The 27,867-nt window shown below is 40.4% G+C and overlaps 1 protein-coding gene across 3 annotated transcripts in view; it reads right to left on the bottom strand.

The window, feature by feature from the left end:
* Positions 1-27,867, bottom strand: part of slc44a5b (solute carrier family 44 member 5b) — a 39,158-nt gene that overhangs the window by 10,790 nt on the left and 501 nt on the right. The window contains exons 2-10 of one of the 3 annotated variants that reach the window (XM_084920581.1): positions 13,005-13,053; positions 9,422-9,604; positions 6,518-6,591; positions 4,346-4,430; positions 3,993-4,077; positions 3,746-3,859; positions 1,491-1,551; positions 1,266-1,389; positions 1,047-1,091 (exon numbers count right to left, since the gene is read on the bottom strand). In XM_084920581.1, coding sequence (XP_084776707.1) covers positions 1,047-1,091; positions 1,266-1,389; positions 1,491-1,551; positions 3,746-3,859; positions 3,993-4,077; positions 4,346-4,430; positions 6,518-6,591; positions 9,422-9,423 — 590 coding nt within the window. In that variant the 5' untranslated portion in view covers positions 9,424-9,604; positions 13,005-13,053. The remainder of the gene's footprint in view (positions 1-1,046; positions 1,092-1,265; positions 1,390-1,490; positions 1,552-3,745; positions 3,860-3,992; positions 4,078-4,345; positions 4,431-6,517; positions 6,592-9,421; positions 9,605-13,004; positions 13,054-27,867) is intronic. The other 2 variants (XM_084920579.1, XM_084920580.1) reach the window with 2 other exon arrangements.

Genomic DNA, 27,867 nt, shown 5'->3' with positions numbered 1-27,867 from the left:
TTTGTTGAATATCAGAACTCAAACAGAACAGGAATCAGAAATTTTGCACCGGTAGGTGTGGATGTGAGTTTGTTTCTCGGTGTTAGCGTGTCCAGGGCATACCACACCAGTGTAAGCTGGGATAGACCTCAGGTCCCCGTCACTCTAACTCAGATAAGCACAAAAGCAAATGCCTGTTTATTTCACAGGAAAGCTCGCCTTCTGGGTTCATTAAATAGCTCCACTTGTCATTAAACAAGTATTTAAACTACAAAACTGGCAGCAAAGTCAGAATATGATTACTGAAAAGTTTACTGTAGAAGTGACTCAGGTATGTCTTGAAATTGGTGAGACATAGAGGGCAAGATAACATTGCTGTGGGACAAACAGGACGCCAGCATCAATTCTAAATCTTACTGTCTAATTAAGGTCACTGTTCAGTGTCCACACATACAAGAGTTTGGATCGCTCCCAAAATCTGTGCCAGGAGAGCAAAACTAATGACCACCAGGGGGCAGCACAGCACTCTCTACCTTACTTCACACAGAAGGTAGAGGCGATGACTTGATGTTTTGAGGAATTAACTTGCCCTATTTTGCATCTAATGCCACAAACAAAAAATATAGTTATGTATTCTTATTGATAAACAGCACAGGTGAGCAGGTTAGTCTATATAAAGCAACTGGCTAAAGCAGAAGCAAAGTTAAAAAGCTGAAATAAATCATTTTTTAACCCTTTCTACTTTATGTTGGCGGTTACTTGGCTAAAGAAAAAGCATCAAGTTATATTATTCAAGATAGATTACTGCAGCCATACAAATCATGTATGATGATATCAGCTCACTGGTTTAAATACATGATTTTTGAAGTTTGCTGCCTCGGCCCTTTTACATGCTGATAACATATAGATATATACATACAAAGCAGCTAAGCTTGTAGAGATCCATAACATTGGCTCAGGCTCTTGAGCTTGTAGGTAAGCTTTATTTTCATGCAATAAGCATGCAGATGACTTTGAATGTGACTGAGCACATTCATGGGCATCAGTAAAATGCCCACTGGTCCTACCCTGTTATTTCTGTCCAGATCTCTCTGGGTGCAGAGTTGGCATCCCTACAGACAGTATAACAGTTTAAAAACACTTTATTCTAGAGGGGATTTAAAAAAAAATGTAGTTTCATTGTTTGTTTTGTTTGCCAAATCTTAATCTGTGATTCTCCTACTGCTAAAAATGAACCCGTTAAACAAGTAGGGCAAAGACTGGTGTTGCAGGGGAGCAGATCTTACTTGGCAGCATCTTTGAGGTCGTCGACACTTCTCTTGTTATTTTCACCGTCTTTGAAGATGGTCTGATTGGCTACAGTTAAAATTCCATTTCTTCTAATGAAATCAGGGAAGCACCGCTGAAGGACTGAAACACATTTGTAGATATTTTTGTTGTATTTACCCTCTTGGCAGAACAAACAGTAAGTTATTGAGGCAATGTATTTAGAGTTGCTCGGATTCACTTACAAGGTCTGCTTGGCACAATCATAGACGGGCAGTCTTCATCTCGTATGACTTCTCTGACTGACTGAAAGGGAACAGAAGAGATAATGATTCAAAGAGCTGAAAACAAGTGACTTTCCCTGAGCGTTCACTCCTCACAGCCTTTATTACAAAGACAGAAAAGAACTTCTTCTCTATTGAACTTTGTGATCTTGTTTTGTTTGAATCTGTCGTGCCTGCTTGAGCATTTAAAAAAATCTTGTGTGTTTCTCTTTCATTCACAAGTCCTGCAATGAAATGTCCAACTGAAAATGCACCATAAATAAATTCAATTTAAAAATACTTATGCAAGTTACAATAATTATCATTAATCTAAAAAATAAAAAATAAAAACGTATCTAAAGTAAACTAAACACACAACTCACAGATTTTACAGACAGATGTAACAGAGTTTGTCATACTTAGTGATGACGTGGAAAGCGGAAACTATGATTCAATTCAGACAGTCTGAGCTGTAAAGTGCTCCCACACAACACCTCCCTTTCATGCACCATAACGCCAGCGTCACTGCCACCGAACTGCTGCCAGCTGACGGAACAGGGCTGTGATAAGCATGAGTGGCTGCTAGCTCACCTCCGCCCATCTCTCGAAGCGCACTCAAAATGTGCTCTTCATTATTAGAAAGACTAAAACTGATGAAATCGTTTCAAAAATGTTCTAGAAAAAAAAGAAAAGGTCCAAAGAGCTCTGAAAAATTTGGAGTAGTTCTGTGTTAAAGTCACGAGTCATCTCTCATTTCTTTGTAAGAAGTGTCAGGCCTAAAAAAATATCTAAGAAATAGGAACAAATATCCAACAAAGTCCTGAAAGGAACTGAGAGATGCACCTGACCATTGCACAGTGTGTCTGTAAAATATGGTGGAGGCTCAGTCATGGTTTGGGGTTGCATTTCAGGCAGTGGTGTTGAGGGTCTCGTTCAAATTCTGAACATAGAGAAGTACCATCATCCTTCATGTAATGCCATCCGAAAAGTGTCAGATTGACGGCGACTTCATTTTCAGCATGACAATATTCCCAAACACACTGCCAGTGCAGTACAAGCATTCCTGGATATAAAAACACAACGGACCACTGTCAGCCATGGATTGGCCTCCTCAGATCTCGGACCTCAACAGTATTGAAGCCGTGTGGAATCATCTTGACAGAGAACAGAACAAAAGGCAGCAACATCCAAAGAAGAGCTTTGAATGTCCTTCAAGAATCCTGGAGAACTGTTCCTGAAGACTACTTGAAGAAAGCTTGGATTAGGTGGTATTTAAGAATAAAGGTGCAGATACCAAATACTGACTTTCAAGCCTGTTAGGCTACGTTCACACTGCAGGCGAAAGCGCATCAAATCTGATTTTTTTGACCCTATGCGACCCATATCCGATCTTGGTATGACAGCGTGAACGGCACAAATCCGATATTTTCAAATCCGATCTGGGTCACTTTCGTATGTGGTCCTGAATCCGATACATATCCGATGTTTTAGAAAGTGACTGCTGTTTGATGGTCACGTCACATTAAATTCGTCTTTTACGTCACTGACACAAGACAGATGCCAGAGAAGCGCCTGAGAAGACATCGCGAACGCTTCCTGGCCATCCGGTGTAGATGTCAGTGAAACTGTTGGGAAGACAATGTTGGAGAAACGTGAACATTTTCTTTGTACTGTATAATCTGCAGATTCTGACAGAAATCTGCAACTATCCTTTGAAGCACCGCTCCTCTAAAACAGCAATAAGTATCATTATTAGGTTATTTACATTATTATGTAAATAACAAAATAACTTAAAGCAAAAATTGGGAAACGTAAAGTCCAAAGTCTTTATATTAAGGGCCATCAGTCAAACAATACTGTTTGCTCTGGGCCTAAACAGAGTGCGTTGTGTGTGACGTCTTCTTTTGCGCATGCGGCCGCTTTGAGCGTTCACACTAGAGCGCGTTTGCTGTCGCATTTTATTTGTAGTGTGAACGAGCAGACAAAAAAATCGGATTAGATCAAAAAATCGTAATTGAGCATTAAGACCTGCAGTGTGAACGTAGCCTAAGATACTCGTATACACTCTTTTTATATTTATTTTTGCACGTGTCATTAAGTAACTGCACATATTTCCCAGCTAAGTGTCCAATGTATTGTACATGAGCTGGTCTCAAAGCAGCAATGATTTAACACAATCTCACACTTCCATCGAGTTTGCAAAAAAACAAAATGCCCCGTTACCCTCCATCTCTCACCTTACTGCCAATCTCGAAGCCTGGCTTGCAGAATTGCTTGTAATATTCCCAGTTTTTGGTATTCATTGCATCCAAGAGAGTGGCAAATCTGTCAGGGCACTTCGAGACGCAGAGCTGAGGAAGGCAACACATCGTCTTAATGAGAGCGCCCATCAATCTTGCATAATCGTGCGTGGCGAAAAAGTTGGAGAGAGACATCAAGCACCGTACATAGAGCTACAAAACGGGGCTTCGTTCAATCTCCTACCTGGGTTGTAGGGCACTGGAGGTTAATTAAAACTGCAGGATTGGCACATTTCAGCATGTTGAAGTAGAATAATATGGCTTTGTTTCTGTGAAGACAAAAGATGAAGACAAAAAAGGGGAGTCAGCTTAGACAGATCCAAAAGTCCATTACTGTGCAATGTTTTATCAGCAAGCATGGAGGTGCTCACACTGCAATAAAACTTGCCAGGATTAATCAAGAATCATCTCAGTGTACTGAATGGTAGACAATGGCTATTGTTCATGTAAAGATAACAACATAATGCTGACAGACAAATTGGACAACATAATTATTCCACTGTAAACAATTTAAGAAGAAGACAGTTTTCCACTCACGCATTGGGGGTGTTCTGCTGGCCACAGAACTGACCGCGGCTGTCTGTTGGATAGACGACCTTCCTGGGGTCACCGTGAATCCAGGCTGAAACGACACCAACAGAGCTTTTCATTTCAGGTGCTTGAATTTTAAAATCTGCACAATCATCCCCCAAATCATGCTCAAACTGGTCTACCTGCTTAAGAACATGAGGCCACTGGCCAGCCCATCACCCCAGTTCAGACTGTCTGTATTCCTAAATGACCAATGCTAACATTTGCAGACATCTACTTTACTTTGAATATAACTAAGAAAATGATCTGCTGATAAAACCCCAAAGATTACATAAGAAACATTAGCATTCAGATACAGCTGTAACAAAACGAAACCTCTGCACTATATCAAACATTTCTGAGTGCCTAATGCCAAGGACATGTATGTTAAAAAGCAACCAAAACAATTAAGAATACAAAAATGCAAATTTATTTAAGCAAGGGTATGAATAGTAATTAAGAAGAAACACAACAAAAGACAAAGAAATCAATCCTCTAATTTGTTCTGTTCTTTTTCTCTAGATAGGATGGTGGCAGCCCTAAAAATCTATTTTCTGAGCAATGCCTGTGTTTCATTAATTTAGCCAAGCTAAACAACACAGTGTTAAAGCCTTTCACCTTGCCAGTCAATGAGGGACTGTGCTGAATGTGAGGCAGCACAATTAAGATGCTCTACAAGTCACAACAAGGAGGATGAAACTGCAAAGGATGAAGGCAGCAGGCCACATTCTTTAGGTGACTGCAGACATGTTGCGTGCAGCGTCATACACGTCGCTCTTTTTAAAATTATTCGGAAACAGGAAGTCCTTTCCAATTACTGAAACATGAATCAACTGGCAGTAAGCTGGCAAGATAAAGCCCAGTTTAGTGACAGCACTGGGACTTTCCCCAACTTTGTTACGTGTGTTACACGTGTTACAAAGAGAGAAGAGATGCATTAACGTGCTGGTCAGTGAGTAAAGGAAGAAAGGTTAAATATATCCAACTTCTTCTACTTATCATGAGAAACTCCCATTCTTTGATGGAGCTATGGATATCAAACATTTTGTAAAAAGCCATCAGAAATTCTGATCAGGTCAACTAAAAAAAACAAACAAAGTGCTGACAATTGAAGTTTTTTTTGTGGTATATTACTGTCAAACAAAACCTCAGAGCGTAGACGCTGCTACCACAAGTTAAAACACTTCCAAGGTGGAAGACGGCCAAATTTTAGGAAGTCAACACTTCAGCAACACATCATTAGATACATCTTGTTAGTAACAAGTTCACCTTCAGAACTATGCTAATTGAGTGCTGAAGTCATTCCTGGGATATTTTGCTGCACATCCTAAAGGTGCTCTACTGGATTGAACACAGTGGACTAATTTTCATTTTCAAGAAACCAGTTTCAGATGATTTGAGCCTTGTGGCATGACACATAACAATGTAGTTTCATTGTTAGCAGCAGCACTCAGGTTGGTTGTGGCATTTGAAATAATGCTCCGCTGGTACTATGGGTGCCAAAAAAAGATCCTGGTTGAAGCAGTCTGGCCATTTTTCTCTGACCTCTGATATCAACAAGGGACTTTCAGCCAAAGAACTGCTGCTCTCTGGATATTTTCTCTTTTTCTCTAAACGTTAGAGATGGTTGGATTGTGAAATCCCAGCAATTCAGCAGTTCCTGAAATACTCAGACCAGCATGTCAAACACAAAGTGACTTAAATCACCTTTATTCTCCCTTCTGATGCTCAGTTTAAACTTTAGCAAGTCGACTTTGTCTGCATCCCTAAATGCATTCAGTTGCTGCCGTATGATTGGCTGACTAGATATTTGCATTAAGGAGCAACTAATGAAGCATCCGGTGAGTGTATATTGAACAGCTTTGGTCAAGCAGTAAAGTTGTTTGATATACTACAAGTGTAGCTGGAGTTTTGACCTCTTCAGACAAAACCTCACAGGCAGAGCACACAATTTGCATTCACCTTTCCTTTTTATACCATCAGCCATATGGTGCGCTTTAAACTACCTGCAAGGACAGGGTATCAAAGAAATTCATTTTTCTGCACCACAGCCACACATACCTCATCATCGTGTGTACATGTTTGTGTGTCATTAAGAAAGTTTGTGTGATGTAATCACTGGCAACCTGTCAAACTCACCCACAGTACCCAGAGCGATGTATCCAAGGATGACAATGACAAAGATAACACAGCAAACCACATCAGTGCAGCTCCTGGAAACAGAAAAGGGATGTGGGAACAGTGTGTGACGCAGGAATCCAAGATTACGAGTGGAAAACAGTGTAAATCAGTAATATATGCAAATATATTTAGTAAAGTGTCCCCAGGGGGAATATGAAATTAGCTTCACCTCACAGAGAAAAAGAATGTATAGTGTGTGTTGACAATGTAATTACTATTGTATGGTAACGGAGTTTTAGCTCAGTACTTTACTTCCAGAGATGAGTAAGTGTCATCTGTGTTTTCAGAGAAACTGCAGTAGAGCTCTACTGACTTCCTGATGAGACTCTGAATCCCCCTCAGGGTTAACTGTCCCGCAGCCACAGAGACCGTTATTTGAAGTTTTCCACTCTCACTTCAGCAGCCTTAGTCTGCTAGTTTAAAACTGCATCTCAGAGTCTTTCTCCCTCTGAGTCTTTATTCACCGTCTCAGTGTTTCCCAAATAACAAGCTTCCTCCCCCCGCCCCCGACTTCCTTTTTAAAAATGCTGTCCATCCAGCCTGTTTTCAGAACCTCTTAGTGCCAGCCTCAGCCATGAATGAAGCCAAGTTTAATCTACCGTGCCCAGCAGTACCATACATGCATAACCTCCCCTTTACACCATATGGTAATGAAATTGACTTGAGACCCTCATCTCCTCTGGATTTCAAAGCCAAGGTCAAAGGAGGCCTAAACTCAGAGAAGTGCAGTGTTTCCTCTGTGTGCTTCTCTGAACAAGTGAACTGTCCTTGTTTTGTATGCAGCATGGTTACACGGTTGTTTACAGGCACTACTGCTCTTCAGCCTCCAAACACTACTTCACAATTACCAAGCAGGCAGTAAGGACTGAAGCACTGATGTACAGACATAATACAGAACGTGGAGGAACCCATGGAGACAGGGAGAGTAGCTTAAATAGACAGTAATGTGTTTACAGTGAGTGAAGTAAACTGAATGCATTTTTAAGGAAACAAGCAAAACTATTTAGACTGTATGCTTAGCTTAGACTCTGAGATTTAGACTCTGCTGTTTAATTTAAGCTTGGATTGCAAAGGATTTAGGACTGTTTTCAAGTACAATTAGTAGATCATTTTTATAGCCCTGCATTAATAACTGCGGTAAAGCTTGCAATCTGTCTTAGCAGCGGTGGTAGCTTGTTGAAAACAGAGGGCAGGAAATCTCTTCTGTCCCAGCAAGGCAGCCTATACTCATTGTTTCCGGTTTTAAAACGACTTTATTATCATCTCTTTTATCTGACCTGCACTAAGACTGCAGATAATTGCGAACACAAAACGTGATTTAGCCACTCAAAACCTGGACCGTGCTTTTAAAGATGGCTTTACCGTATCTGGTTTCACATCCAAGATCAATACTTTGATTATGGAGTGATGGAAACTGGGAGATTCTTTTTTTTACAGATACTTCCCTAAAAATTGTGTTACAATTTGTAACAATTTTCTGGCATTTTATAGATGAGACAATGAATTCAGAGAGTGACTTGACTGAGAAATTTATCTGATCATTTAAATAGACACTTGGCACTTGTGAAATATTTTGAGGTGTAAACCATTTTCTGGAAGCACTGCAATTATTTTTTGGAGATAAGAGAGGAACAAAGGCAACTGAAGTGGGCACAGTTCTCCCAAGTGAACACAGCGGCAGTTTTACACTGACAGTGGGTATGCGGTGTACAAAGACAACCTGCTACACTACCAGCAAAACAGTTGCTGAGATTGTGCATGTTATTAACAAAGGGAGGCAAGAGAGTATCGTTTCATTTAATTCAAAAAAGAGCTGTCAGTGTTGCTATGGCAATTATTGCATTCCTTGCCTCTCTATCCTCCAGCTGGTAAATAAGTTAGCTATCACTCAGTCACACATCCTGTTTGATGAACTGGGAAGATATGAGTGCTGGGAGTCTTAAGCTGAAATCGCTTCATCGTCACTTTAATATGACTGTTACTGTAGGTCTGTTGTGATTTTCATTCCCCTCATATGGAAACAACTGCAATTAAAAAAAAAGAAGAAGGACACAGTGCAAACACAGCGACTCGGCGCTAAAAGAAAGTGACCCTGGAAACGTGCTACGGTCAGTGTTTAAGGGAAGCTGACAAAGTGAGCAGAGTGAAAACAATTCTGCTTCGTTCTCTTATCTCAGGAAAACATAATTAAACAAAATCTATTTGGCTTCCAACCTGGGCTCAATCCCAAGCTTTAGCTCTCTTCAGATGCCTCTTACACATACGTTCACACGAACCAACACTTTTCTCTGCTTGTGGACTCTGTTTGCACGCAGTACTGCTTAGCAAGAAAAAAAATCAGTACTGGAACCTTTGTCAGTGCTACGGGAAACTTTTGTGTCAGTATTATATTTGCAAGGCTGATATTCTGCAGGAGCCAAGGTGACACAGATGGCAGAAGTGCCACAGAATAGCGTGGGCGCCATTGTGGTGTGAATCTGCCAGACTGTCCCTCCTTTGTAACAGACATTTACAGGAAGGAGGGCAGATCTTCACACAAAAGGGAAATTTCACATGGTCGTGAGAGCCATTAGGGACAAATTTCCAAGTGAACAGTATTCCTGACAAACATTAGGCCCAGTTCGGCAAGTTGTCACATGTAGTGGGCGAAGAGAAAGAATCGGAAGCAAAGTTTAAAGGCACACTTATTGAGGTGGTAATTATAGAAAGGACTACATTAGAGTGGTGGAGATGTGACAATGACTGGATCTTTGACTCTTATAGGCAAATAAAATTAGCACTACAGCATGCCCACTCCTGTGTAGCTTGCAGAGGACTGCTCAATCAACAGATATGGTTACTTCATTTAGGCTTTGAGCTTACATGAAAACAAGGCGACCACAGAGTTGGTTCTCTTCCAGTTCTCATTAAGAAAAGCCTTTGGGCCACAGAAACATCAAAGTATCCTTGGTGCCTTCACCCACCAGTAGCGGAGAAATGGGCTGGAGAGGGTGGGATAAAGAGGCACAGGAGAACTGGAACATGCCTCCGCAGCAGCGTGCCAGTCTGACGTTGGACATAAAAGAGGTAAAAACCTACATTATCTCTGAAAATGACTAATTCAAGAAAAGCCTACAGCGACACCCTCAAGGAGTTTTGCTTCATTGCAAAATCCCACCTGTCATTGTAATAAAAAAACGTTTTCTTACAGTATAAATCTAATTTATCAGGTTGAGGAAGGATAAAGATACTACTAATATCAAATCTTTTTCATCAGATTTACAGCCATGTGAAAAAGAAAGTATGGCCTTTTTACATGTTTGTGTATCAGGACGTAATAAAAAGAATCTTGTTCTTGCAGGTTATATAATCAAGTAAGTACAACCTCTGATGAATAACAACAAATTACATCTTTATTTACTTAACCCGTAAAGGCCCCCCCCCACTTTAAAGCGTTTTGCTTTAAAATGACATGCCCAACGTGAACCGACTTTTTCTCTGCAATTACAAACTCTGTGTAAAATATCTTGGTGTCAAAATAAAGCTAGCACTTCATCACAGGTGTAAGATGCCATTGTGTCAAACTAACTGAGGATAAAACAGAAAAATATAAAGGAGTTTTTCCTGGTCTGGTCTTTTATAGCACATAACACCCTTGAAAATGTGCTGCGGCAGATCAAAAAGTAATTGTCTTATAACAATATGAATCAACATATGGACGAAGCTTGATGCTGCTGAAACGAAGCAGAGAAAGTTGCTCAGGCTTTATTAGAAACACAGCTTTGCAAAATTTGGCATAATTTGTGAAAGTCAACATTTCTTTGGTATTGAATAGCAGAAATTAGGCTTTCTTGTCAGAGTCACTTTTGGGGAAAAATCAGGTGGTAAAAATGGTAGACTGGTGCGTAATAAGCTAGCGAATAATGCAGAAAATAGAGATTTTTGATGGAAATCTGGTCTTAAAGCACACTGAGTGATAGAGCTATGCAGGAAATAAGACAGCAAAAGTAAGAGGGAATTCATGACAATGTCTTTCAAACATGAAGCATAGTTTTCGTCTTCTTTTGCTGCTGGTTCAGTGAACTCTGGAATGAAAGTGACGAAACTTGCAGTTTCTGAATCTGTCAGATGTCGGCTTTCAACACCCACGTCCGTGCTGTCGGGTGAACGGGGGATGTTTACCTGCTCTTTAATTGTTAGCTGTTTTAGCTGTTTGATGTTGTTGAAATGGTTTTGTGAGCTTTTAGCTGAGATTCTGATGAATGGTTAACAAAAACGCAGAAGCCCTATGTGAAAATTTAAATAGTATATTAAATATCAAATGTCAGTTCACCAGCAAGCGTGACCGACTCTATAAAAACAGATGTTTTAGAATTTTTCAGGTCTGGATTTTGAAGTTAATATTAACACAATGTCAAGAAGGAAAGTGTCAGCAATGACCTTAAAGTGGCTACTGCTGCTGCCCATTATTTTGGAAGGACATGTCCAAACAATTTCAAGTCTATGATTCTTCCTGTAGAATGGAACACATGCAAGACAGTTGCCAGTCTTCCTAAGAGTTGAAGTCCCAGTAATTTCACCTCAACATCAGACTGTGCTCATAGAAATTGCAACCCCCCCCCCCCCCCCCAAAAAAAAAAAAAAAAAAAAAGAGCTACATGTCAGACTCTACAAGCATTAGCAGAAGCTTATTAGCAGCTCTTGACAGTACAATTAGAAAAAAGACTGGATAAGTATGGCTTGTTTGGAAGAGCTGCCAGGAGAAAACCTATTCTCTCTAAAAAATACATGGCAGTATAGCTTAGGTTTGCTAAGTTGCATCTAAATACCTATTAGATTTCTGGAACAACGTCTTTTGGACATTTGGCAAAACCCAAACATAACATCTCAGCACTAAAACCAACTATCAGCATGGTGGTGGAGGCATGACGGTTCAGGCTTGCTTTGATTGAGTCAACTTCCACTGTATATCAGAGAATTCTAGAGTCAAAAGTGAAGCTGTCCATCTGTCCAGTGACTAACACTTGGCTGAAACTGGGTCACGTAGCAGGACAATCATACGGTGGCCCTGAGAGGCCAATCCGACTGCAACTTAAGAAAACACCAGCAATAAGAAAAACGCTGCAAAAGCACACAAAACACAACGGAAATAGGAGAAACAGATTTCCAAAAGCACAAGGGAAGTGTTTCTGGGGAGACAATAACCTGACGGACCAGTTGCAGGAACCAAAATATGCTAAGAAATGCGCTGGGAAACACTTAAAAGAAGTGGAGGATCTATTGGTTTTGTGAGGAAAGAAAAGATGAGAGATAAGTGTGTTAGCCTATGAGATTAAAACACACTTACCTAGCATGTTTTGGTTCCTGCAACTGGTCCGTCGGGTTATTGTCTCCCCAGAAACACTTCCCTTGTGCTTTTGGAAATCTGTTTTTCCTTTTTCTGTTTTATTTTTTCCTATTTCCTTTGTGTTTCGTGTGCTTTTGCAGCGTTTTTCTTATTGCTGGTGTTTTCTTAAGTTGCAGTCCGTTTGGCCTCTCAGGGCCACCGTACAATCATCCCAAGCACAACAGAAAATCTGCAACAGAATGACTGAAGAGCAAAGAATCAAGGTGTCACACTGACCCGGTCAAAGTCCAGACCTCAACCTAACTGAAATGTTATGGCAGGACCTTAAGAAAGTTGTGCATAAACAAATACCTTCAAACTGTAAAGAAGAGCAGGTGTAAATGATCCACAATGATGTGAGAAACCGATAAAGTCTGACAAAACAAATACTCCAACTTACTGCTGCTAAAGGTGGTCATCATAGGGCACACTTATTTTTTCCGCACACATGTAATTTGTCAGACAGTGGCTACTACAGATATAAGCAGTGTCAAGCTCAGTATTTGCTATCACTTTACTAGCTGCAAAAAGTTAATAAGAGCCTCGGTGCATTTTCGTATAATGTTAACACTTAGTAATGTGGACATTTTGTTACATGAGCCTGGAGACAGAGTACTCGTTATCATGTAATCTCTTGTGTGTACATCTGTTTCGTGTGTGTCTGGCTGGCTGCTAATGTGTGTCATTGGGTTAACTCCAGCCACCAGCTTGACTTATGGCCATTGATCTGTGTGGTGGAGTGGAGAGATCTGCCAGCACTCAGGCCTCAGTCTTTATTAATGTAGCATGACAAATAATCAATCTGTCAGCCTCAAACAGCAGTGTGCGCCAAAGAAATGATACAGTGAGCAAACTCAATACACATGTAAGAAGTCAGATGTTTGGAAGGTCAGTTCATCAAAATAAAAAATGCATATTACACTAAAAAGTTGTATTGGTGTCTTCTGTTTCCAGTCTTACACAATCCAGGTGAATAAAAATTAGCTTCTTGTTATAAACGATCGAATGAGGGTGATGTTATAATGTCTCAAAGTGTGTCTGTAAATGTATTTTACACAATAGTCTGAGGATGCTGAGTACCTGTTCTGAACAGGCCCTCTGAAGTTTGGGTCAAACTTGCGAGGTTCACCTATAAGACAAAAAACAGTACAGACAAATTAGTAACAACACTGTGGAGCGATCAAACGAAGCAGCTATTCATCGACAGAGTTAGCAAACAGTGCACAGAGATAATGCCACAGCAAAACAGACAAAATATTCTTTAAGTCAGATGACCGTTTTTATGACGCTTCTGCTTTTGAGCAAAAACGTAGCGCAAAAAGAAACATTACAAGAGCAGGATCATTTTGCTAAAAATCTGTGAAAACACTTTATTACAGCACAGGCGATGAAAATGTTCACCTGCTGTGGCATTCAAACGGTCAGCACCAACTAACTAGGTCATTTCACAGTGCAAGTTTCCTAGCAAATCTGGCAGAGTGGGAGCAGTACAGTAAGGCAGCACTACAGTAAAGGCCAAAACAATATGAACAGGGAAGTATAATAAATCATCTTAACGAGTCTTAATCCTAACAGCTTATTTGGGTCATACTGAGGCTTCCCCATTTGACCCAACTTGAAACTGAAGCACAGTTGCAGCACTATTTGTCACCCAAGAGCCTAACTCTGACTTGTATGTGTAACAGATGCAACTGCATTTATCATCGGTTGCTTCTTTGGTCTATAAGTAGCCTGCACCCTGAAACTAATTATGACGTGTTGCTGAGGACCTATTAATCATCACACATGGAGTGCAATATCTGTAAGCAGCTGGGGCAGACTTAGGGGCATCACGAGTGGGCCTATTTCCCATCTGCCTTTTTCCCAGGCTGATCCTGTCCAGACGTATGAGCCAGTTTTGCTTCTAAAAGTGTGAGGAATGAGTACAATGTACATAGCAAATACATATTATTCAGCCTGTTCTTAATGTACTGTACTATTTTAGAACACCCACACCCACCCAAAAAATCATGTTCGTATCCACTAAAAAGACCAGAAATCAATACATCTCCACAAAGAGCATTGTCAGTTTGATTTTGTTTGGTTAAAAACATTTACTGTATAGTAATGTTGCATTTTAGTAATCAAACTGCAAAGTATAGCATGCTTTTTGCTCTCCTGAACAAGGGAACTCAACCATTAGAGCACAGAAAGTAAGTTACTGCATTTTCTGTAGCTCTTATTTATTTGTCATTACTGTTGAAAAAACCTGCATTCATCACTTAAATGAAAAAAGGAAAGGGAATGCATGTTTGCATTAAATGCTAGTTCTATTATCAGGCGAAAATACAAACCTTAGGCCTAAAATGTGCTGTAAGTATAACATCAAGATAATCGCTTTCGTCTGATGTGGCTTTTTACCTGAAAAACTGGAACAATCGCGGCTGAAGAACGCAGGACACAGAGAGTGAAATCGAAATAAAGTCTTTAATTATTTGCAGAGAAGAAGTCAAAGAAGGTAAACAATACAGGGGCAGACAAAAAGGCAAAAATAGGCAAAATGTCCAGGGTGTTGGTGCAACTCACTGGGCCAAGCACGCGACACATATGGTGTAAAGCTTTTGCCTTGGGCCAATAAAGTCTGAAGAAAAGTTCCAAATTAACAAACAAAAAAAATCACAAGATGAGAAAATCCAAGAAAACACAAATAACAAATAAAACAATAAACAGGATAAACTAGAAAACAAGAGGATAAGCACAAGCATACAGCTAGAAAGCTTAACAAGGAGAGTAATGACGACGGGGCAAACAATCACAAACGGGTCAAAACAGGAAGTAAAATTATCAAAAGTATAAGCAGGTGAAGAGTTACAAAATAAAACAGGAAGTGACTTAACAGAAACCCAACATCAAAAAACAAAACATTAACACAATGAAAGAGCCCAGCTGAACATTGACGCTATGGCCAAAGTTAATTCATCTCTGCCATCGTGCATGAGTTACTGCAGAGGTTAATGTGAAATGAACACAGCATTGGCTCAACTTTCTTTCAGTGGACTGTGTACACTTGTGCATTTGTAGAAATACATATTCCTCTATAGTCTGTTTACTACTGTTCATGAAATGTTCAGTTTATCTTTAACCAACCTGTATCACGTCCGGCTTTCAGTAAAGCCCAGAAGCTGCTCCTCACAAACTGTCAGATTACATTACGGATCCCAAAGTGAGTGTTTTACCACTCTTGAAAAAGTGTCTGGCGTAGTGTTATTCCTATGTGGTGTGACAAGAGGGATTTCTAAAGCCAATGTTGCTGTATAATGACAACACACTGAAAGACAGTAAAATGAGTCAGAGTCCTTTAAAAAACACATTACTTCCTCTACTAAAGTGCTGCAGTCTGAAGGACAGAAATGCCAAAACCCTCACCCAAGAGGAAAGAAATGGGCTTGCGGCAAGTGAACAAAAAAAGCTACACACAAATAATGAACCATTTGTCATTTATGCATGTAGATGAAGCATAAAAACACAAATAACAAGAAAGGTTCATCAGATAGCGGGTCGAAAAAACGGTCCCTCTTTTGTTTTCCAGAGAGACTGCATACCTGCATGCAAGCAAAGCCTGCTGAACATTAGTGGGTCATTACTCAAGACTACAAATAGAAACCAGAAAGCTTCAAATATGAAACATTTTGTCAATTGCCAAAATATTCTACATGTTCATATGCAGATATCTGTTTGGAGAGATAACTGCACCCTGAGCACATCAGGCACTAGTCTGAACCACTGGACTACGAGAGTAAAACAGAGGAAGTGGATGACTTCACTAGCTGTTGCTTAAATAGACTGTATAGTTGTGATGGCAGCAGACTTGGCATGACACAGATCTCAATAACTGAAATAGCAACTGCTGGGCTTTGAGCTACAATTAAGGATGATACACGCATGTTTGATGCTTATAGCACCACACGCAAGTGAAGATCAAATAGTAGTACAGCAAGACATCCACAGCACTAGACAGGGAACCACACCAGCATCTGAAGTATAACGACCCCAACCAGCCTGGCTACTGTGTGAGACTGGCCTTTTTAAAATAATAAGAACCAAATGCATCAGGAAAGTGTCACACTGTCTTTCTTGACCATATTATCTGAAACATTCAGTTATATGAGGCAACGGATCAGTGGAAATATAACACTGATATCACCGCAGTATTGTGAGCACACAAAAACAACTCTGGTAGAGCTGTTTTAGGGGTTTTTTCCATTCTGATAAAGACCTATATTAGAGAGGAAAGAAGAAGATCAAAGGTTTTAAAGGACGTACTTTTAAATGTGTGTAGGTGTGATGATGACAATTTCAGCTTCTTTGTCACAGAAGCAATAAAAGCTGCGAGCTGTCCCCCTCACGCTACTTTATTTGACACGAGAATTTAAATGTTTCCTTTCCGTTTGTCCTTGCTGTTAAAAACTTCCGTTTCCAGCCATCTGCTTGGCTATCAGTGAAAGTCACTCACTTGAGTGATGTTTTAGGTCTAAAAATGGTAGATGCTCTGGATTAATTGTGTGAATTCCTCACCCAAGGACACAATGTCACAAAACCAGGTGCTCTTTGCAGCTTTTGTCGCACTGCTATTGAATAAGACGACGCTGAGCTTATTGTTTTTAACTCAGGAGTCAGTAAGGTTGACAAAAGAGCACAGAAATGCTAAAATTATGTAACAGATACACAACAGGTAAGCTGAAATAATCAACGCTAACAACAGGGCAATACTATGAGATCCTCCACAAATATTTTAGCTGCCAAGTACTTTATGTCAGACAAAGAGAGAAGCAATTATAATCCTCTTTATCTGCACCTACAGTCAGGTAGACTGCACTGGACTGCCGTGTGCACCTGTAGTCCTTGTTTTTCTCGGTAGCCACATAAACCCGTTCACCACCTGCTGCAGGTTCTGTTTGGTGTAGCCCAAAGATACAGATGCAGATAAGAATAAGGCAGTGTGCAGTCTGATTCTCTGAATACTGAATACCACTAAAAAGGGCGACCTTGTTTGTCTGCCTGTGAAGAAACTGTAGACAGTAAGGGCCGAGTTAACTGGTTAGCAGCCAATGAACATTAAAAGCTCGTTCAAGTGTAAACCTAAGGCAGACGATGCTGCTCTTTCAAATGGATGTGATGAAATAAAAGAAAAATGCTAAAGTAGGTCAACAAATATATTTGGGTGGTTGTTAATATAACTGTAAAATCTTTGTTTGGGGAAACACTTCCCTATAACAGCATCATTTCATCTCATTAACATAATATTTCAACCAATTTTATTTTAATATTACAAATACGTGTCCGTCTCCACAGTGCTGGAACTATTGCGGTGAAAACAGGTTAGTCCATATGGTGAGTGGAGCTGAATCACACTGGGATCAAGGAGAGTCAGTGGTGAGAAGACAGATTGTGGTGCAATAAATGTCAGGGGGCACAGTTTTTTCCAGGTTTTTCACAGTAGGGGGACCAAGTGGTCTGGCACTGGTTAAAACCCAAAACTGCCAAAACAATGCTGCAACAGAAACTTAAAAACCCGATTTCTACAACAGCAGAAATATTCAGCAATTCCGTTCACTCATATCTAAAATAAATACCTAATATCTAGATATCTAAACAGAATCTGAATAAAATATCCAACACTAAAAAAAAAATCTCACACCTCTTCATTCTAACACAGTAGCACTGAGGAGAAGGAATATGTGCCTGAGATAAATTTAGCTTTAGCTGCTTTCCTGACTCACAACACGAGCCTGAGTATTTCCACCCGGCTGTTGTACCTTTCTCCGACCCTCAAATCAGATTTCAGCGAAGGGTTAAGAGAAAGTGTTGAAAATCATCAGCGATGCTGGGCCACCAGCAGACTCTGCATTAGATAACGGCTGTTTAGCCTGCACTGCAGTCTGCCAGTGTAGGAGATGAGTCTGGTGGAGTTTGCTGGCCGTAGTCAGACTGAAGGGGGGTCTGTAGTCAAAAACGTTCGGAAAAAGCCTGGCAGGCATGCTACACTGGGACAGCTAGAGTCGCTGTTAGCTGCATAACTGCAGGTCTCCTCTATTGACATAGTGTTAAATAATGCCACCGTGTCCTTCTGTGACTGAAAGATTTATGCACAGCCCAACAATCATGGTGGTTATCGAAAGCTCTGAGAAAATAAGGCTTCATGGGCTGAAGAATTATACATCAGGATCAGACAAAGGCTTTGGCAGAAACATCTCTCCACATTTCCACTTGTATTCCTGGCTGGTCTCCCACAGCAATAGGATTTATGGATTCATTTGGAGGTGTGAGAACATGCATAAAAAATAGTTAAACACTTTCGATTATCATAAAATTAACAGGATATCTGCATACAAGCAACTTTTGCTCTCTCATAAAAGATGTTTCAGCAGTTGATGGACGCAGATCCTTTTTCCCTACATGTTTAGGTTTGTAGAACAGCTAGTGTGACGAGGACTCTTACTGGCCTTTTACACGCTACTATTTTCATTGCACAACAGAAATGAGCCTGCAAGTTGAGACAAACCTTTTCTTTCACTTTACCAAGATTCCTCCTGTTGTATGTGTATCAGAAAGAAGGGGTGGTGGGTATATCATATATTCCACCCGTGATTATTGTATGATTGTTTCTTTTGTCATCAACATATAAATTACAAAAAGATGCTGCATAGCCTGAATAATTAATGCAAGTCTTGTTATTTAGGCTACAATGAAATAGTGACTCCAGGAAAAAAAGAAACAAAACACTTTTTAGGAAACTGATGTTTTATTTCACTCAGTTTCTATCACGGGTGACTTTGGTTGGTGGTAACCAGGTCTATCTGGTGACTAATTTGAACATTTTCTTTTACATTTATTCACCTCCACACCACGACCACGACTGATTTAATAGAGCAGAATTCCCTTGATGCAGTTTTGAAAACTCCGGCACATTAACCAGCTAGTCCCAGCAGGCCCCCCAGGACGCTGTTGTGGGAGCCCTGGAAATCATTAAGCTACCTCTTACGAGATTCTCTTGTTGGAACCTTGGAACCTCCAGCTCCATGATGTTGGACTGCAGCCACCGAAGGTAGCTGTAAAAATCTGCTGCCAGTTTTTACACTACTCTAACGAGAAACCGCAGGAGGTGGAAAACTGGATTTCTACCTGCTAGATCAAACTCACCGAGGCGGCAGAACAGACTACCACTGCCAACTCCGAACCCAACAACATGTTTATTGTTTAGTGAATGCACACAAGCCAGATCTATGCTAAAAATATAATTTTAAGGGACATCTGTGGACAATTTCATGATCAATATAAACCAATAAGCAAAGGACTGGGCGTATTAACTCGTCAGCTCTTTTCCTCTCCGTTTGCCTCTTCCCTTCTCCTCTCTGTGCTCACATATACTGCATTTCAATACAGCTCCATTTCTAATAAAGCTGTTCTCATATGCACATTTTTCTGTTTCTTCTGGGAGGGAACAAGCATAGAATAATGACTTGGATGTGGCCAATTAACTACGTATTAGTCCACTGACGCAAGACATCTTTTTCAAGCCGCTGCACTGCACTGCTGAAATCCTGTATTTACATTTAAAAATAACTTCTCAAACAAAATGTTAGAAGCAGCAGACTTAACTCCTGATCAGCTGCTGTGCTGTCAAGTGAATAGAGCAGGGAGATATGACCAAAAATGTTTATCACGATATACATTTGAAAATTTGCGATAACGATATAACTGACGATATAATTGACACAAAATACTTTACAACTCCTCAACTTTATTAGTGCAAAAAACCCATCAATGTATTTTCACTTAAACAAGCAGCTGTTTTTTATGTGCATTAAAGTTATATAAAAATGTAACAGTGCGAATGCAAATTCCTCGCTGACAGTTTAACCAAAAGGCATTTCCAGTGGAAACTGGCCGACATATCCTCAGCACAACCATGTATAATATCCACAAAACTTAAAAAGAGGTTATACACACACAATACGATAATATTATGTTGAAGCACAGTACGTATCACTCCGCGAGGCGCCTGCCTACGATAGCTGTAATGCTCCGACAATCCATCAAGCGGTGCGGCTTCGTAGCAAGTCGAACTAAAACATTTGACAGATTTTCGTGTACCACATAAAATCGTTTCGAGGTCAGTAAACACAACCAGAGTTCATACATAAGGCACACGGGATTATAAGGGGCTCTGTCGACTTTCAGAAAAATCAAAGGATTGATTTTAAGTGTGCCGTATTTTCCAAACAACACGGTAATAATGACGGCCCGCTAGCATGCGCTACCAAAAATAGTGCTTTGTTGTGTATCTGATGGACGAAAGCTAAACCAGTTCCACACCACTGAAGTTGCAGCATTTTATAAACCAGTTCTGGTTCATCTGTTTCATTCAACGATCCGCTTTCGCCCTTCTTATTCTCTGTCGCTGCGATGCTTTTTCCGCCGTGTGCGTATGAAAACAAAGGCACTGCGCATGCGCGTTTTACCCATATTCTATCGTTATTTTTCATTTTCTTATCGTTGCCCAACATTATACCGGTATTACAGTGAATGGTATGATATGGCCCAGCCCTACAAGTGAATGCTGCTCTCATTGGTTCTCTGTACTCGCATATACGTCTTCCTGAAAGGGTGTAGGCAGCAGCAGCCCTGCTGGATTTCGGGCGATCGTGGCTCAAGAGTTGGCAGTTCGTCTTGTAATTGAAAGGTTGCCGGTTCGAGCCCCGGCTCGGACAATTTCGGTCACTGTGTCCTTGGGCAAGACACTTCACCTACCGCCTACTGGTGATGGCGCGATATGGCAGCCTCGCTTCTGTCAGTCTGCCCCAGGGCAGCTGTGGCTACAACTGTAGCTGCCTCCACCAGTGTTTGAATGAATAGTGGAATTGCAAAGCACTTTGAGGGTCTCGAAAAGTGCTATATAAATGCAATCCATTATTATTTAAAGCTACAGATACTGCAACAGCCTACTGGAACAGCGAACCAAAAAAAAAGCATATAGAGAGATGGAAGAAAGAATGATCTGTGCTTGAAAGACACATTTTGGAGATATGTGAGACTTGCGTTAATGTGTTGAAAGGGGTATGATATGGGACCTTCAAGGCCCATATTTACTGTCAGATTCTGAAGTGCAGGATGTGCTAACACTGACTACAGAAAATCAACTTCAAAGTGACAGTGCTGGAAGCAAACCAGATCTAACAGCTGCCCTGGAGTGATAGGACTTCAGAGAAAAGTCAGAGAAGCAGTTCATTTCAGTGCATTTCAAAATTTAGGAGAATAACCTGCAGACTTACCTCCTTTGAGTCACTTTTAGGAAATCTGCTCAGAGATTACACGCACATTTATTGCGCTACATCATATATCGATTTCCACACATAAAATGGGTGGAAATATTAACTGCGGAGTACAGCATAACACACCCTCCAGACTACAACTTGTTCACTTCCCTTAACCCGTTTCCACCTTTCCCCTTCCCAGGGTTACTCAGCTTGTAGCCATAAACACATCCAACATCAGCACAGGCAGACACAGGCACCAGTGTCCCCTGGCTCCACTGTCCAACACAGGCCTCTTTCATACAGTGGTCAGGCAAACAGCTCGAACACTGCAGGTGCTCTGCATGGGTTGGGTCAAAGGAGCCATTTGGAAAGGACTATTTTTTTGTTGTTTTCACTCTCTGTATTCATCCACATTCCAGGAGCCGGAGAGAGAAAAGTGCTGAGAGATTTCACTTCTGTCAGAGCTACGTTGGGTTAGAGTGTTAGATCCAGCAGTAGTTAAAAAGAAAAAGAGAGTTACAGAAATTTTAAAAATTCAGCATAATGATGTTGCTCGGCAGGGGAGGCATAGTCTGTAGGTCTGAATGCTGTGTACAGTATATTCATTCATATTTGATCAAAGAACTGGCTTTTGCCAATCCATAGAGGAAAGTACATCAGTAATATGGCTTTGGGATTTTGTGTTTTCCTGTAGTCTTTATTTAAAAAGCTACACATATTCAGGTTTCTTCTGCATGACACAGTAGCAACAGACCTACTTGGGTGGATTAACTATAAAAGGAGATACCAGGATTATCTGTAAAGCACAGGTTTATTGTCAAGGTTTCATAGTTGAATCAGGAAATGCACACGTAGGATCACACAGGGTCACGAGGCCAAACATTAACTTGCAAGTCTCCTACAGTTTCCTGCAAAAAACACAATAATCTGTTCTGAAAGAATCAAACAGTTACATCAGAAGACTTAGTTTTGTTTGTTTTTTTACAAAGGAAAGAAAAATGGGCAAATCTCTACGTAGCATCATCTCACCCTTTTTCTCTGCCTTTCTTCTGTACAGAATCATATTTCCTCCTTTCTTGTACTTTCTCTCTTTGGAGTACAGTACAGCCTTTAAAGTGCTTGTCTCCTCATTGTAACAAGACAACAACATCTCAAGCTCTGGTTTAGGTTTACGTACTGGAGTCCCTTGGGATCCTCTTAAATGTTAGCAGATGGTCAAGAACTGTACTTGGAGTATCTGACTTGCTAGTCCTCTGGGTTAATTCCTACTAGTAAATGAAGAGCATTTACTGGGCACATAGTGGTAACTGACATCCTTTCAAGCAGTGAGAATAGTGGGACACGGGATGGGATTCAGCCCCCGAGAGGGGTGTCAGCATCTGAGTGTCAGATGCTGACAGCTTGGCCTGCTGCTCCAAGCAGAAAAGTAGCAGTATTGTATCTTTGTGACCTTGGTTACTTCTGCTGGAGGCTCCAGGCATGTCAGTGGCAGCCCTGGGTTTCTGTGACATGAGACTTGCAACTGCTACTGTAGATTAGTGACATGCTCAACTGGCTTAGGTCAGGATTTATAAAGACTTAAGAGTTAAGAGGATAGATCTCAATATCCAAATACGCATTAATCAAGGTGAGAAAACACATATTTAGGGTACATACAGGCTACATACAGAAAAAAAGGCCAAACTCCTGCAATTACCCACTCTTTCTTTCACAGTGCCTCTGTAGTGGTGTATGAAGGCAGCCTTAGCCTTTAAAGACAACGAAAACAGAACTGATCAGCTCTGATAATTAGTATATGTGGAAAAAGTTACCATATATAATCCTAATAATCATATATAATCCTACCCTTTAGGCAGGCTTGCTTGCAAGACTTAGGAAAATTAGATTTTAAGATTTCTGTAATCATTGAATGACTAATTGAGATGAGTTTTTTTTCCTGTTTATGCGCCTCATTTCACTTTACACATTAAAGTTTAACAAGTTTTATGTGAAGCATGATGCAATTGCGCTTTTAGGAGTAGCAGCACAGAAGGAAGGATGTAACACTGCTATTAAAAAATGTCATCATATGCACTGTTTTCTACTACTATATTTTTTTAAATAAAAGGCTGGAAGGGACGAAATGCTTCGCAGAAATAAAATCCAGGTCTGTCAATTTAGTCTGTTGTTAAATGTCAAGCACCTGGCTTGTAGAACTGTAATAATTAGTCCATTAATATATTAGGTGATTAAAGCAAATTAATTAATATTAGTTTAATAACTTCAGTCACATTTAAAAACATTTGCTGACTTCACTGCCTCAAATGCATAACTTTCTGCTCATCTTCTCTGTTTTTAGGCATACTAATTGCAAAAGCTCTTCTCCAAGGGAGGCTGGGGACATTGAGAGAGAGTGGTCCATGGTCCACACGTCCATTGTCGACACTGCTGTAAGGAGCAGGAGCCACTAGGTGGTTGGCCCCTTAACCAAATGGTGGGCAGCAGAGGTGAAGGGAGCCATCAAGCTGAAGATGGAGTCCAAGTGTGGTGGCTTGTGGCAGCTGACGGTTACCGACAGGCTAAGTGGAATTTGCATATAGAAGTAGCTGAAGAGAAAACTGGGATGTGGGAGTAGTTTGGTGAGGCCTTGGAGCAAGACTTTCGGTCATCCTAGAGGGAATTCTGGGAAACAATCAGGTAACTCAGGAAGGGCAAGAGGTGTTAGGAGCTTTCCAAAGAAAAGCGTCTGGACTTCTTTAAGTTGCTTGAAGACGTTTCACCTCTCATTCAAGAAGCTTCTTCAGTTCTAGGTTGAAATGGTGAAGAGTCCCAGATTTAAGCCTTGTGGGATCACATTTCTTTTCTTTGCAGATGATGTCATTCTTCTGCCTTATCAGGCAGTGACCGCCTGCATAAATTAAGGTGGTTTGCAGCTGAGACTAAAGCAACTGCGATGAGAATCAGCATCTCCCACTTTAATGCACTGATGCTCATTCAGAAAAGTGTGAAGTACTAACTCTAGTTACTGTCAGATGTATTCGTGCCACAGCTGCACTCCTGCAGGAACCATATGAGGTGGTTCAGTAAACTGACTAGGATGCCTTGTGGACACCTCCTAGGTAAGACATTTTAACCACGTGCTACTGGGCCCACACTGCAGAGATTATCCCTCTCAGCTGACCTTGGAAAGCCTCGATGAGCCAGAGGAGGTGGCCCGGGATAGGGAGGTCTGAGCGACTGCTGCCCTGTGATCCAAATCTGGATCAATGGCAGAAAATGCATGGATTGTTTGAGTACAGGTAGCCATGCTGTCGGGCACACAAGTCTTTTCTAGTTCCACTGATCACCCAAGACTCAAAACAACTCAAGACTATGTGCCTGGCATGGGTCTTTGGGTTGTGTTTCATAAGTCACTTTCAGTGTCACTTAGCCTTTTAGTCCTAAATAAACACTGACTATATTTGTTCTGCTAAGTGGAGATTTCAATTTTGCTCGTTTTGCCCACGAAAACCTGCTAAATGTCTTTTTCACAGATTCAAATGAACGGCCATCCAGTATTATGCAAAAGTGAATCTCAGAAAATATTTACTGACACACCCTATCATAAGTGTGAATAATATAGTTCAAATTTCAGGCACTGGCATGGCTATTGCTTAAGAAAATGCACACAAAAGCACATGCTCTTGTTAAAAATAATGAGAAAAAATGCCACAAATACTAACAAAATCCTCTGCAGGGTGAGCATTAGTCTTTATTTGAAACAGGTATTTGGAGTGAATAGTGTCACTTAAAAAGCCTTTAATAGCACTTAGTCTAGGGTGCAAAATGGGCCATTCAGCCGCAACCTTCTCCAACTGCAATTTCACACGAAGATACTGTGAATGTTTCGATTATAAACCATTGCCCTCAGCTTCCTGTCAAGAGTCTGCATTGAGTCAGTATAAAAATGCAGCGTTTAGGGAAGCTGCCCATGCAAGGAATTTGTTAATTAACAGTTTGCCCGACTCAACACTTTCTGTGGTGAATGGAACTCATATCTATACTGTTACTTACAAAGCTGTCACAGAATGATTATGAGCTACTCTCCTATTTTTCTGACTGACTGAACATTTACAGTGAACACTTGCTACATAGTTAGAAATGTTATATAATAAACTGGCCTCAAGAGAACACTTGAATCTGACTATTAAGCAAATATAGGACAGTTGAATGTGAAGGATATTATGGCTCTATGCATTATGTTGCTCTTTTTCTTACAAATACAATCATTAATAAGCTTAACTTTATATTAGGGTAGGTAACAGTGTGACATTAGTAAAATAAACTGAAGTGCTCATCATTGAGTCATCATGAAGGTCTTCAGCTTTATCGGTCTTTTTGGACTTGTAGGGTTACTCACTATGTGCTGTAATCCACAAAACAGATGTTTTAGTGTGTGAAACTTTACTTTCCAGTGTAATTCAACAATATCATGATGTACAGTATTCTGGTATTAAATTAAAAAAAAACAAAAACCTTTACATTGCTCCTTTGCCAAGCTAGCCGTTTGAATAAAAGCACCGGGGAGTCAACAACATAAAGTAGCTGACCTGAACACTGGGAGGCACAATAACTCCATCCAGAGCTCTACTAACTAGGTGGTTAGATGCTATTAAGGCTAAATTATATCCCCTAATTAATTGCTGCCTTCTAATCCATCAATGCAATAGAATATAAATGCAGGTACACTAAACGCTAACCGTATTCTGTACATTAATAATGTATACATTACAAGTTATACACGTGTTTGCTTCAGTTAGCCTGTTACTCGTGGCATTTTACACATGTCAGGTTTATGATGCGCTGCAAAGTACCAGCTTAAAATTGTGAACAGGACCTGACTGGAGTCTGACATTCCCAGTGGTGAGCTGTATGTCTGTGGAGAGCACTGAGAATCAACTACTGCTGACAGGCTGTAGTCTTGACTGGCAGAGTGCTGGAGTCATGAGGTCTGGGGGACAAACAGGGGCAGAATATAGGGAGGAAAAAATAGAAAAAAGAAAACACAGCAGCTATCCCCATTAGAAGCTGTCAGGAGCAGACCTGACAATGCCTGTGCTACTTTGAGTTATTTTGTGGGCATTGCGACTGTGTACAATTTGATCAACGATTCATGATAAAATGCACTTGTACTTGATAATAATGCAGAAGGCTGTGTGAAAACCGATAAGAATGACATATCATCTATCAAATTAAGTTCTGCATCATCCCAGCGGTTGAACCGAATAACTGAAACATATCTTTTGGTATACCTTTGATTCTTTCTCACATTTCTCACATAAAAGGGCCAAAGATTTGGCCTATCACTGTGGCAGATAGCTTTGTCTGGATTTCAGTGACACCGTAGTTTTGCTTTTCAGTAGCCCAATAGTACCAGCTGAAAAAAGGAGTAAATCTGTGAGAGGGGAAAAAAGGTCAATCATTCAATAGAGAGAAAAAATAGTATTAGCTAGGGAACTCTTTGTTTCATAAAAAATACTCTACTGTCTGTGTAGCATCTGGTGTTGATAAAGGATTATATTGTTTTGATGAACAAAATGATTACTCAAGCGGGTTAATGGACAGTGGATCTGCACATGGATTATATATTCCATTATATGCCTGCAGGGGCAAAAACATGCAAGTGGGAGAGAAGAAATATCCTTTGTTACGGAAGAAGGACAACTTGCTGTTAACCTTTACTGTAAGACACATTATCTGGAATGCTAAATTAGGAAACAATGAAAAAACACTACACCTCAATTATTCCTGCACATTTTATTTAAAACCCCAAATGTTGTTGGACGTCGAATAGGCTAAACAGTCTTCTCAGGAGTGGACACTGGTGACCTACCTTGCTTAAGTCCCTGTAAATCACAGCAGGGAATATTAATCGAGATTAAAAGGATTACACAGAGTGAGCAGGGGACTAGTTAACTTCAAATGACGAATGTATTAGGTGACTGCCACACGAATGCATTGTCAGCTTTATAAAAAGCTTTAGACGGAATTGTCATCTGACTGTTCCAACTAAAATATCATTAATGAAAATGATTTTATAACGACCCTGCCTCTAATTAGCTACTTAGTTGGTCTTTTATCATAAAACATGATCATCTTTTGGCTTTGGATTGGTGTAGGACAAAACAAAGCAATTTGATGACATCATCTGGAGCATCAGAAAAAAAAACGACGGGCTTTTTTTCCCCCTCTAACTAAAAATTGATCAATTAATCGACAGAATTGTGTGCAGATTAATCGATAATGGTGGCTAACTGCAGCTCCCACTAAAACCCTAAAGCTGTCCCGTTGTCATGATGTTATACAGCAGTTATAGAGCATAAATACATCGGCGTTAACAACAAAGGCGACATAATAAGTGGAGCAGAAAGTGGAGATGGGACTATTCTCCTACCGTGGGCACTTTTACACCTGGTAAACAAAGCAAGGCAAAAGATCACAGCACTGCAGTTAATCAAAGCCAGACGCACGGAGTCTTTTCGAAGCATATCCTGCAACGAAACTCGAAAACACGTCCTTCTACTTATTTGAGCCAACATCCGTTTGAAATGTTGTCACACCGTTACTGCGTATTTCACGCCAACCTTTAAATAGCCCTACAATAGTTAGCAGCTGATAGTGCAAGCTAG

This window comes from Perissodus microlepis, chromosome 23 (genome assembly GCF_051167445.1).
Source record: "Perissodus microlepis isolate ML-2025 ecotype Zambia chromosome 23, ASM5116744v1, whole genome shotgun sequence".
Classification (NCBI taxonomy): Eukaryota; Metazoa; Chordata; class Actinopteri; order Cichliformes; family Cichlidae; genus Perissodus; species Perissodus microlepis.
Note: the sequence above shows the minus strand (reverse complement) of the source record. Positions and strands in the feature narration are given on the sequence as shown.